General features: G+C 35.2%; 1 protein-coding gene across 1 annotated transcript; it reads right to left on the reverse strand.

Annotated features, from left to right (window-relative positions):
* Positions 1–4,051: 4,051 nt before the first annotated feature.
* Positions 4,052–6,740, reverse strand: si:ch211-158d24.4 (uncharacterized protein LOC560966 homolog). Its single transcript, XM_059523537.1, has 4 exons — positions 6,235–6,740; positions 5,477–5,507; positions 4,961–5,044; positions 4,052–4,724 (listed from the first exon to the last, which is right to left on the reverse strand). The coding sequence occupies exons 1-4, from the start codon at positions 6,433–6,435 to the stop codon at positions 4,285–4,287; spliced, it is 756 nt and encodes a 251-aa protein (XP_059379520.1). The 5' UTR covers positions 6,436–6,740; the 3' UTR covers positions 4,052–4,284.
* Positions 6,741–12,427: the final 5,687 nt, after the last annotated feature.

Below are 12,427 nucleotides of genomic sequence, written 5' to 3' on the forward strand. Positions count from 1 at the left end.
ACCAAGAAGACATCTGATGATTTGGCTTCATCATTGACCATTGCTTGCTGAAAATATGAAAAACTAGATTAACTTTGCCTGGGAAGCTATAAAATACGTTATCATTCTGACCAACTTCATTCGTGAACATATTGCAAGTTACAGAAACACAGTTACCGATACGGATTACTTGTAATATGACCTCAACTAATATCAGCACACATTTAAAATTATGTAAAGTTAAAAAATACAGTTTTGGTGTGGACAACACAGTATGTTACTCACCTAGCAATATCAGTGGCCTAGCATTGCTCCTTCGCAATCTTGCTCCACCGAAATGCAACACGTTTCAGAAGCACAACAGTGGCAGATATTCATCACTGCTGTAGAGTTGAAATTGTCACTGCCTTTCTGCAGTTTTACACTCATTTTTAACTCCACTGATAGAGCAACTTTACTCCCCAAAATGTTGAAAATACTCTATATGGGTTAAAATAACTTAACTCTGGAATATTAACACCCCATTTTTTACTTTGCATAATTAGAAATAAGGCTGTCATTGGAAGCAGAAATGTTCAAGGAAAACTTTGAACAAATATTCTATTAACATCACTGGAAGAACATTAGATCCTAAAAAAATAAATTAATAAACTTGCCAGAAAGCTGCCAAAGTTCTGAGTTTGTTCTCTGATAGCTGGACCCCTCTTAACAATATTTCACATGAGATTGCATCAATTAGCTAACCACAAATATCCAAGCAATTCCTGATGGATCAATTCGAATCCTCCATATTTTCTCTTTTGAGAAGCCAATCACTCTGATAAACATCAGAATGGGGAAAGAAAGATGATTTCATGCTGAATTTAAAGTGCAGTCAAATTAGTGAAACTCCAGCAAAGATTGTCATTAGCTATGCATGAAGCAATGTTGTTCATCATAATGAATTCTTAAGTACAACTAACTAGAATCCAAAGTGAAACCTGAATGGGGGGCAATTTTTAATTTCACATATTCTTTGATTGAAATGATTCGAATTATTACATTTTGCCTGGGGAATTTCACTGCACATCATTACAGACAAATATATACAACTAGATCCCTTCAGGAAGGGCCCTTCAACAAGGCACCTAGCTAAATTTCGCATGCCATTGTCACTTTAGGTAAGTAATTTTGCCATGTGAAGTCATGTTTTGCAAAAAGTCATGTTTAATTTAAATTTAAATTTAAGTTGTCTTTGTTGCACTGAATTCTATTTTGGCATCTTCTGAATAGGTGTGGTTCTGAGACAAAGGTAAAGATGTTGTGTGTGTTGTAAAGTTGTGAGCATGATTTGACCAAGTACAACATGTTCCTGGGTCAACATCATTGTTGGTCCAGGAACATCATTCAATTCAGCCAATCATAATTTAGAAATAACTTTTTTGGAAATGTCAGTTTTAGGCTTACTATCAGGATTAGGTCCTTCCACACCTTTGTTAATCAGCAACCATTTCCCTCTGATTTTAGGAATAAATTATGGTTAGGTTTATTGGTAGAGATTGGGTTAAATCAGAATTTTTGGACATTAATGTCGATCCAAGATCAACAAAATGTTGATCCAGAAACATGTATTACTTGGTAAAATCTTGGCAACCATAAATTATCAAGGGGAGGTGGACTGAGTCATCAAGCTGTGGTTATGTCGTAAAGCATAACCACATAAAAAATTTTCTCATGATCTGATGTATTCTTATAATAGTTAGACATTGTTAGATTCCAGTGTTATGTCATAACTGTACAAATATTTGATTTCAAAAACGATATCACAGCTATTAAACTATTTCTTGTTGTGATTTTAAATCAGTTTTTAACCTCAGAATGATCTTAAAAAGAGATTCTGAAGTCTGATTTTGTGGTGACTGTGCTTTTAAATGATAAGCGTTGAAGGATTTTAAAAGTCAAATGTGATATCTCAGCACCCTCACCCTCCACTTCACTGATGCCTGCTATGACTTGAAAAGTGACTAATAACTGTATTGCATTGAAAAAAAAACAATCCAGTATTTAAATACTTTCATTATGACTATGATTAAGTTATTAAATGTCATGCAGGATAGGTGTTGCTTTTTTCCATAAAATAATACATTCTGTTTTACATTAGTTTCTAAGGTCTCTAAATGATCAGAACTTTCTGAAACTTTGTCGTTGTAAATATTTGACTACATGCCAGTCATCTGATAGGTTGCCATCTGATGGTTTATACTTAGCAAGGCCTTTTAGTATCCTTTGATTATCAAAGAAACTTAATAACTGTTATATTGCTAGCAATATTTTAAGATAAAGGCGTACTGGACTGAAGCAACTTAGGTTATTATCCATACATAACTTTTAAAACATGTTTAAATGTATCAGATATGATACAACAAGCATTTGCGAAATTTTGTTTGTACATCTCTCAAATGTCTCAAATATTATTGTTATTGGACTGGATTATATATTTCACCTCCACAATAAAATCTATAGGGCACTGATTATAAATCAAATATTAGTTCAAGCAAGCATAGTAGATGATGTAAGGGTTTGAATGCAAATGGTCCTTATTAAACTGAACAAAACAAAACACTTCTGAGCCACAGGGGAATAGCAAACCAACACCCGACATAGATAAGAACCAACAACTGGAGACCCAATGGTATAAATGCGGATTAAATTAGAGAACAGGTGTACAACAATAGGTAAGTAGGGAAACAAATGAGAACACACTAGTAAAAACTGACTTTCTTCCTTCTGTGGAACATGATAGAAGATATAGGCAACTCAGGAATAACATACAGGAAGAATGAACTCAGAAACAATAGAACCAAATGAACAGAGTCCTAGAACAGAAACCAGACATGACACAAGCTATAAGAATTAGGTAGGTGGTACGTGTCAAAATAATATCTGAAAGGTTCCCAGGACATAAGGTTTTTTATTTTTTTTAGCAAACTGAGCTACAGTATAGCTTTTCTCTGTGATAGGACTAGACAGGCTAGCCCTGGGCATCCATGACTCTTAAGACTGGTTCACATCATTCCAACTACTACATGCATGGAAAATCCCAAAAAACTTCTTGTTTTTGAGATGCTCTGACTCAGTCAAGCAATGACTGGTCTTCAATTCCAACAGGACTGCTATCATTATAATCAGTAAATGGTTGCGTTAGTCTCTTATCTCTTTTTTTTTTAAACCAAACTGAACCCTCATTTTTCCAACCAATGTAAATATATAATTAAAACCACTTAACTGGTCCTCAATGTCAGCTAATCAGATAACTGGGTTTAGTCTCTCATCTGTCAGACAGCAATCCTGAAGCAAATGCCATCAGAGCAGTTTCTATCAGGACTAATGTATTAATGATTAGGTGTTAGTATAATAAACCATTTGTCTCTAGTGTTTAAATACACTATACTGTATATAGACATTTTCTGATGCTGCATAAACTGAATGTTTGTAATATTATTCTTAAATTAAATATCTGCCAGACTGTTGTTTTGAAGTGGTTGTCTGAAATACCACAGAAAATTTTTAGACAAAAGACAGCTTTATGTAATAGTGTTTATTCATTCTTCATGGTCAACAAAATAATGTATTCAAATACATAAAATTATATTTCATGCAAATCATTATGAAGGTCATATTTGGTGATTGTAAACCCTTAATATAAAGTAACTTATAGCTTTCTAATTCCAATAACAGCACCCATGATGCACCTCAATACAGGGTTTTGAGTACTGATCATTCTCTTTATTCCGTAATGATACCGAACCTGTAGATCTTGCATTAACAGCCCAAATCAATCAATAATAACATACACAAGCACATAGGTGAAAAAAATCAAATAAAACTTCATTACAAAATTTACATTTTTCTACAGTTGTAGTGCTTAAACAAAATGTAGCTTTTAAAACACAAGCCAATTCTGTTTTGTCCCTAGCTGTGAAGCAGAATAGCCTTCTCTTACAAAAGAAGATGTAAAAAAATACTATGGTATTAGCAAGTTGTTTAACACATTCTTAAAACCGACACATCAGAGAGTACATCAAAGTACTATTACCATTTGACACCATTAATGTACCACAGTATTTTTTTGTAAGGGTTTTCTTCTGTACATGACCATGCTACTGATTATAGCATAAATATATCAGATTTTGCTGACAGGAGAATCGGTTTAGATGACAGGGTCATCCCAGACAGATTAATATGATACTTCATGGCAGCCCTTTTGATCATTACTCAAAGCTGCAGAAGCAAATGTCTTTATGTTTTTTTGTATTCGCCGTATCCTCACGAGGTAAAATGAGGATACACCACAAAGAATGTTTTTTGCACAAATTTTTCTCCAACATCAATGAGGTTCAGATTATTGGAAAACACCTTGAGTTTGTCCCCAGAATTGAGGTAAAAAATACCTTCAGAAAACAGACTTTTCCTCCAGTTTGTACTGTTCACTGTTTCGCAGTGGGTGAGCAGTGGCAGGTCTAGAGGATATGCAGCAGTATCATGATAAATATCATGTTGAAGTAATATTTCCTCACTTTCTGGTTGTTCACTGAAGTTTCTGTACGTAATCTGCAGAGAAACCTTGTATGTTCCTTCATGAAGGATTTTCAGAGATTCATTATCTTCTTCCAAGATGAAGTAACTGGTAGAGTCTGGTGACTGATACTCTGGGGTAGCCATCCATGGCACAAATCCGGCTTTAGTGAGCGGGTGATCGTTTTTAACTAGAGAGAAGGGAAATGTTTGAATACACTTGGCCAAAAATGTTACACATTCAATATCTATGAGAATGAAAATTGTCATAGTGACAGCATTGCACCTTTTTTCTATGAGTGTAGACATTGTCTGATTAAGTGTGCAACTCTTGCTTACAGTTAATCTTATCTTAATGGTAATTATGTTTTGTATTAATTTCTACTTTTGCATTACATCTTAATGCACTCAATGTATTACTTCTTACCTGTCAGGCGAATGAAAGATGTGTCTTTTTGTTTCGGCTTCGTTTCTTCTCTGCTATGCGATTCAAAAACTTGATTCTGCATTTCTATATGGATGAAAAATGTGAGATTTTATTTATTATTACAGTTGTTTTTATTTGATGCCATCAGTCTCCCTTCTCCTGAAACATCTCTGACCAATCCAGTTTTACTAATCCTCAAAGAGAGTTATCGTCTAAGATAAATCCCTTATAGTGTAAAAATAATTCATTATGTTTGATAATCCCTAAATTGCAAACAAGTTCTATAGAAACTATATGTACTGAATCTATTGATATCTACAGATGCACCAAATGATTCACAGATTAACCATTAAGATCCATTCATTTACCCTTTACCTAAACTTAACTTCCTAACTAATAAGAAGCAAATATTGAAATTATTGAGGGAAAAGTCTTATAGTGAGAACTGGAACTTAAATTAAAAGTTTGACACTTAATTCAATATTCACAAAAAAGAGTAGTAAATAATAAACTTACCAAATTTAGATATCCCCTTAGTTCCATTTTCCTATGAAAAGAGAGCAAATATAAACATTTTAATACACACGCAATGAATCCTAAAATTAACCAACACATTGATTCTCCCAGTCATACTTGCATGTTTAATTGTTATTTATTTGTTTTTGTTTTTTTCATTGGGCTATTATTAAGTAATCAATAGTGAGCACCATATTTTCCCCCCATTACACTTGTAACTATGTATTATGATGTATTTGCTTTTCTGTTAGCCATTATCCTGTTTGTCATTATCATATTCCATCCACTGCTACTGGTAGCACAATGCAAAAAATAAAAATAAAAAAGATTGTGCCACTGAACTCACTTTTGACCAGTATGCAATATTCTTACTACTTGTGACAATAGTTATTACTAGCTACTTCAGGCTCAACTATTACATGTACCTATGAATTATAATCCAATTAACACTAGTACGTTTTTAATCTTAACCTAATAATAATAATAATAATAATAATAATAATAATAAACATCTCATATTTTCTCATAACTAAGGTACTGGTATCTAATGTAGTCGCTATAGGTAAACTTAATTAAATAAAACAATTTAAGACAAATTGGTTAGCCTATATAACGCTTCAATCTATGTTATAACGTAATGTAATGTATGGTTGTATTGTATGCATATTACAACTGTTGCAAAGGTTTCTAAAGCAATGCTAAAAGCAATACTTGACGGTGTCGGTGAGCAGTAGCGTGTCTGTTTGACGCGGTCTTACCGTGCATTGTGGCGGGAACGCGTGGTTCAGGAGCGTGAACACGCAGCAGCTGAAGCAGAGCAGCAGGCTGATGGACTGGATCAAACACACCTGTCTCCGCAGAGAGTGGTACTTTGTCCTCAAACGGCTCACGGTCTCAGACTCGGGCTCCATTAAAACTGCGTAGACTTTACAGGCTGCCTCTTCGTTTGCCACTTCCATAGCGGACAGTTTAAAAGCGTCGCTCCATGTCCTCGGACTCCTCTATATATATGTATATTTCTCCCACGTGTTTTCTTCAACGCCCAAAACAAACGTGGAGTTTCGGCGCTATGTAAATATGAGGCTCTCAGTCCAGTCGATCAAGTGTCGCTTCCTGGTTTGCTGCAAGACCTGCTTGACTCAGAGCCAAATTCTTACAGCCTGAGGAAATAAACAGTTACATGACATTTCGTCATAGAAAGTAGTGAGTCTTCGAAGGTGTAAAGCAGTGGTTCTCCACCTTTAACCCTTTGAGGGGTGCTGTCCCACATTTGGGATTTGTATTTCCATGCCCCGGGGTTTAGGACCCTCATGGGATTTATGCTTCCCAGGCATATTTTTGAGCCCGTAAATCACGACTTCAAACCATGGCTCACGACTTCGTAGCGTTCCAGGCAAGTCATGCCAAACTTCCTTGGCACAAGGAATTGTAGCTAGATTATTAATTTTATTTCAACGTTATATTGTCCTAAAATCTATTTTTCAACGTGTACCACTTGCATAAACACTGCATCTGTAGGCAATATTATCCGTAGGGACTGCCATTGTTGTTTCGCGGACTATGTGATGTCAGAGTTTGGAACTGGGAGTACATCAGTCTATATGAGTTCACGGGTGGGAAGTCATGGGTTTCACTGCCGTTCTGGTGCACTTTCACGGCTAGAAGGTTGGAAAAACACGGGTTATGGGTTGCCTGGAACTGGCTTTAGTTTAATAAGGGTCTTATCTAGTGAACAATCAGTAATTTCCTAAAATAAATAAATGTATATATTTTTTAACCACAAATGCACATTTTGCACTAGCTCGACTTCATGTGTAACATTGGAAAGGTCAAGCAGGGTCAGCTCTTTGTACTCCGTTTCAGAAAGGTAGGGTATGGTGAAAAACTCTCCTCCAACTTCAAAATCATCTGCCATCATCGTTTCTTTTCTTGTGAAGGGCATTTGACTTTCTTTGAACATTCACTTTGTAATGCATGAAGTCCATCTAGTGCAAGACAAGCATTTGTGGTTTAAAAGTTATGTACTTTTTTTTTTTTTGTAGAAAATGACCTTCAACCCACTGGCCACCACTGAAGTCAACCATATGAAGAAAAAAACCCTGGAACAGAACACAAGATCATTGTTGCATAATTTTACCAATGATTTATTTTTAAACAAGGCACATCCTGATGATGATATAGTACTATTATTAGATCCGAAAGCAATGTTGCAATACACGAGTGTTAGTTGAAATGTTTTATCATGTGTCACTATTGTCTTTTATTTGTGTAGGCTACTGACTTTTTATACATTTTTAACCAAAATGACCCATGTTGTTTTTCAGAGTATATCACAGCAGTGTCCATCTATTGTTTTAACATACAAAATCATAGCAGTGGGCATTTACTTCCAGGTCTTGAATGGGGAACACCTATAAAAATCAAGTAAGAGTTTCAAAGGGAGGGTCAAAACCAGGACAGAAAATAGCCTATTACTACTCTAAATCCACAGCTGATCATCTTCCACAGAGGTGGTCTTTCCTCACACTATGACTTCATTCTGAGATGAAATATAAAACAAAAGATGAAGGAAAATTTGATTTCTCAATTCATTACGTTCCTGGAAGACACCACTAATAAGCATGTGAGATGATTAAAGTAATGCGCTATTGCTTCACAAGCACCAGTCAGAAGTTTAAATGCAATGCTTTCTCAAGCCAACATAATAATAATAATAATAATAATAATAATAAAATAGAACATTTACCTGACAACTTTCCCAAACTTGATATTAGCAAGCAATACCCTTGTCCTCAGCACATAATATGGTTGGCTCTATCCTGAATTGTGTTTTATTCAAATGTAAGTTATCCAAAATATTTACCAGTATAACAAATTTATGAAACACTATCATAGCTGACACAAGCCACATTTAGTCCCAAATATATCAGGCCAAAAACACTGGCCAACCTGCAAGATGCATAAATCGTTTTATATTACAAAATTTAAATTAAATAAATGTAAATTAAAACCTCTAACAGAGTTTTTCATTTTGCAGCAGTGCATAAAATATCTATGCTCTGATTGTGAAAAAATGGTACAAGAATGGTACAAGGCCAGGAATGATGCACATTGCCAGGAATGTGGCTTTTAGGAATGTAGGGCAGTCAAACAATTGTTGGCGAGAGAAAGTTCTGGTAAAATGTGGATTACATTATTTCAAACAGTTTGTTTGGATGAAGGTCAGAAAGCTGGTGTCAAATTGCCTCTTGTTTGTCATGTGCAGAAAAAAAGAAAAGTAAGGTGAAGTAATGACATTTTCCCCTCTTTTCATTGGAAGGGTTTTGGTAACTTATTGGGAACTCTGATTCTATCATCTCTCAGAAGCATATTGAGTTATGGTTTATTCTTTTTAGTTTGTGAGGTCTACATATAACATATAAAAACTTAGAAAATAAAAGTGGCTTGCTTTTGTCTAATGTTCCTTTTTTTTCTGCTGTTATTCATTAAACATCTCCTGTTTTACTATCACTTTGATTGTTTGGGCACGTGGCTGTCATTATAATGTTTGACATAATCAGGATTTAATCTCGGCCCAGAATTTCCGTTTAGGTAATGGAAGACCGTAAAGGAATGCTGTTTTTGACCTCTTTTCCATCCTTTTTGTATTTCGACGTGTTTATTTTGTTTACATAAAAAATATCCAAACATAAGGGCATGAGGTAGGTCGTGCATTCATAGCATTCTTGTTGCTATCAGACCTGAAGATTGAATGGATAGTTACAATAACATAATGATATACACAGATCACACTTAATGCATCATTTGTTACAAAGTGTCTAAATCTTCATCTAAATCTTCAAATAACAAGATAAAATCCCCTTTATTGGAGCCAAGAGGGTAGTACAGACAGACAGTGGACAGTTTATTGAAGTGATTCAACAATGTGTAAGTGTCAAATATTGCCCTACACACACTTGCGGTGATGGTTTCTCTAGGTTACGTTATGTCTGTATGTGGCAAAAAATGATTCATTACTGTTTCATTCAAGAATCAAACCCCCCACTGCTGCTTTCTTTTGAGTAGTTTGTCTAAAATGTAAGTTACTCAATATTAATGCTTAATGTTTTGTGATACATTAATTATTAATTACAGGATTGATTATAAGAGCATTCAGAAACAGCATTTATTTGAAATAAAATCCTTCGTTACATTATTAATGTCTTTGTAGAAACTTGCTGACCTTGCTGAATAAAAGTAGTTCCTCTACCGAACAACAGTACTTTTGCTCATGTGATAAATTGATATTAAGTAACATACTGCATCTGGATTTGATAAAGTGGTTCAATTAACGGTCAGTTTACAGTATGTTTTCTTTTTTATAGCTGTCACTGCACAAAATATGCTTGAATAGGCCTGTAAAAGAAGGCAGTTTAAAACTTTGAATGATTCACATGTACATCCACCCTAGTTAAGAAACAATCTACTAATCCATCTATGAACCTATTACATCGACAGCATTCAGTAATATCAGAAATGATGGCAGTCATCCAGCAGCTCTCGTGTAATAGAAGGGTTGGGTCAGAATTATTCTTGGCTGAGCTGGACGGAGCTGCACCCTTAAGGAACTAAGGCTCTCCTGAATGTGAAAACTCCCAACAGGCTAATTTTATTCAGTTCTTTGTAAATTCGGTTGACTTTTGATTAGCAATTCAACAGTAATTTTGTGAGCTGCTGGGAAAATACAGTGAAACCAAAACACAACTGCAGATTCATCAGGGTTGCAACATAGTTTATTCTGCAGATTTGTTTAGAATAGTTTATTTGTGTGTGTGTGTGTGTGTGTGTGCGTGTGTGAAAAATTATGTAATTAAAATATTCAAATGTGTCTTGCGTTTGTGGGTATATATATGTATGTACAGTATATATACTGTAAACCCACACACACACACCAACTATAGTGACAACGAAATTATATGATTGGAATCGCTCTAATAATGATTTTTTTTTTTTTTCTTTTTTTCAGCTAATAATAAAAACAATCGACAGCCAATCATAGTCCATCCTGCTTTGAAGAGCTGGAGCATTTAAAGCAGTAGATGACAAAACTGCAGCACATGCTTTTAATAGACTGAATGTTATTGTGTGTTGGTATGTAGTCATCATTTCTGGTGTGAACACACCTTTAAAGGTTAAATGTGTAATTTCTGCAAAAATATTGACTATTGCATTTTCCATTTGTCGGTCAAGCAGATAGACCCACCCAAAATCGTGTGAATAGTTGAGGAGTTAGTGTGTCAGGCTGGTCGTGGTGACCAAACAAACACAGCAATGGGCACCACAATTTCGGAAATCAATCTGGAACAAACTCAGAGTTGTCGGTCCACATTAAACTGGGAAAGAGAAGTTATTTTAAACCAGTAGTTCACCCCAAAAATTCTATTCAATTCCAAACCAATATTGCACAAAGTAAGAGAAATTTTTTGAGGAATGTTTAACTCTTTTGTCCATATAATGAAGATTATAGATTTTTTTAAATGTCTTCTTTCATGTTCCACAAAAGAAGTCACACAGGTTTGGAGTGAAATGATTTACAGTATTTTCATTTTAGTTTCCCTCTAACATTAAAGCAAAAACACCTCCACAAGAAGTCTCAAAAAGTATGTACCATCCCACTGAAGAATGTCCTTTGATTGAATAACCCTTTAATTTCAGTCATTTAACCAGTCAGTAATGAGACAATGCAGCATTTTCCAACATCATCCCATTGTATACTGTGAGTTATTAACACATAACTTGACTAAATAAATTAGAAAGAAAAAAAGTGGAGAAAATAAGTCTCAAAACTCGACCTACAGAGTGTGCATTCGGTATGGTACACTGTACAACGCAGCACGAAGATTGAAAAACATCAGTAAAATAAGACCACGGAGACAAACACAAATGATAAATAAATAGGAATTAACAAGACAAATCTGAATAGAACACAAACACATACAATAATTCAAACACATGTCGTAGTTTGCCAAATAATCAAAATGATCCTGAATCACATTTAAAAGGGTCCTTGCAGACAAATGGAGGAAAAAAACGCAACGTGTCCAACGTCGTACCTTCTAGGTTCCAAAAACAGTCTTTCCACTTCAGAAAGTCCTCTGAACACGCTCCTCTAGGGTCATATTTTGTTTACATGGCTTAAGGTGTCAAACGCTTGATCAGTTTTTGTGAAACTATGCAGCAGAATCAATCCAGTCTTTTTGTACATTCCTGTGTAGAATCCAGCACTACACAGTTATATCTGAAACTGTTCCCACACACAACACTGGCTCTCTCTCTCTCGCTCTCCCATGTACGCACATACACATCCACCCACTCACACATAAATACAATAAGGCTGAAACAGGTGCTTGTGGTACAGGTATGAATGTTATGTAGCATGTTTAGTTTGGTACCAATCTGTGACAGGAATCGTGTAAAGAGGAAAACAAAGTGAGACAGCATTCCAGAGAAATCCAATGTCCCGCCATTGTATGAAATAGTATCTGTCAAAGACACACGCACATACGTAGGACTTGAAACTGGCAACCTTTGTTTCCTTTACAAAAGCCTTGCAGACTGACTGACCGTCCTCTGATTTCCAGTGAAAATTGCAAAGTTGAAGTGAATTTCCTAGGCGGTGCAATCGGCACAGTCTGAAACCTTTTTAGGTGAACAGTTTAAGGTGAAATTATCTTGGAATTTTTATCCAAAGGTCTTTTAGTTGCCTCTGAAATAGTTGAATCCCCTTTCATGTATCAACTGAAGATTAGCATCCATAAACCCAAACTAACACAGTTCAGAGGCTCATTTAAAGGGTTAGTTCACCCAAAAATTAAAATCCTGTCATTAATTACTAATTAACCCTCAAGTTGTTCCAAACTCATGTTCGTTCATCTTCTGAACACAAGATAAGATATTTTTGAGGGCGAGTAA

This window comes from Carassius carassius, chromosome 34 (assembly GCF_963082965.1).
Source record: "Carassius carassius chromosome 34, fCarCar2.1, whole genome shotgun sequence".
Classification (NCBI taxonomy): Eukaryota; Metazoa; Chordata; class Actinopteri; order Cypriniformes; family Cyprinidae; genus Carassius; species Carassius carassius.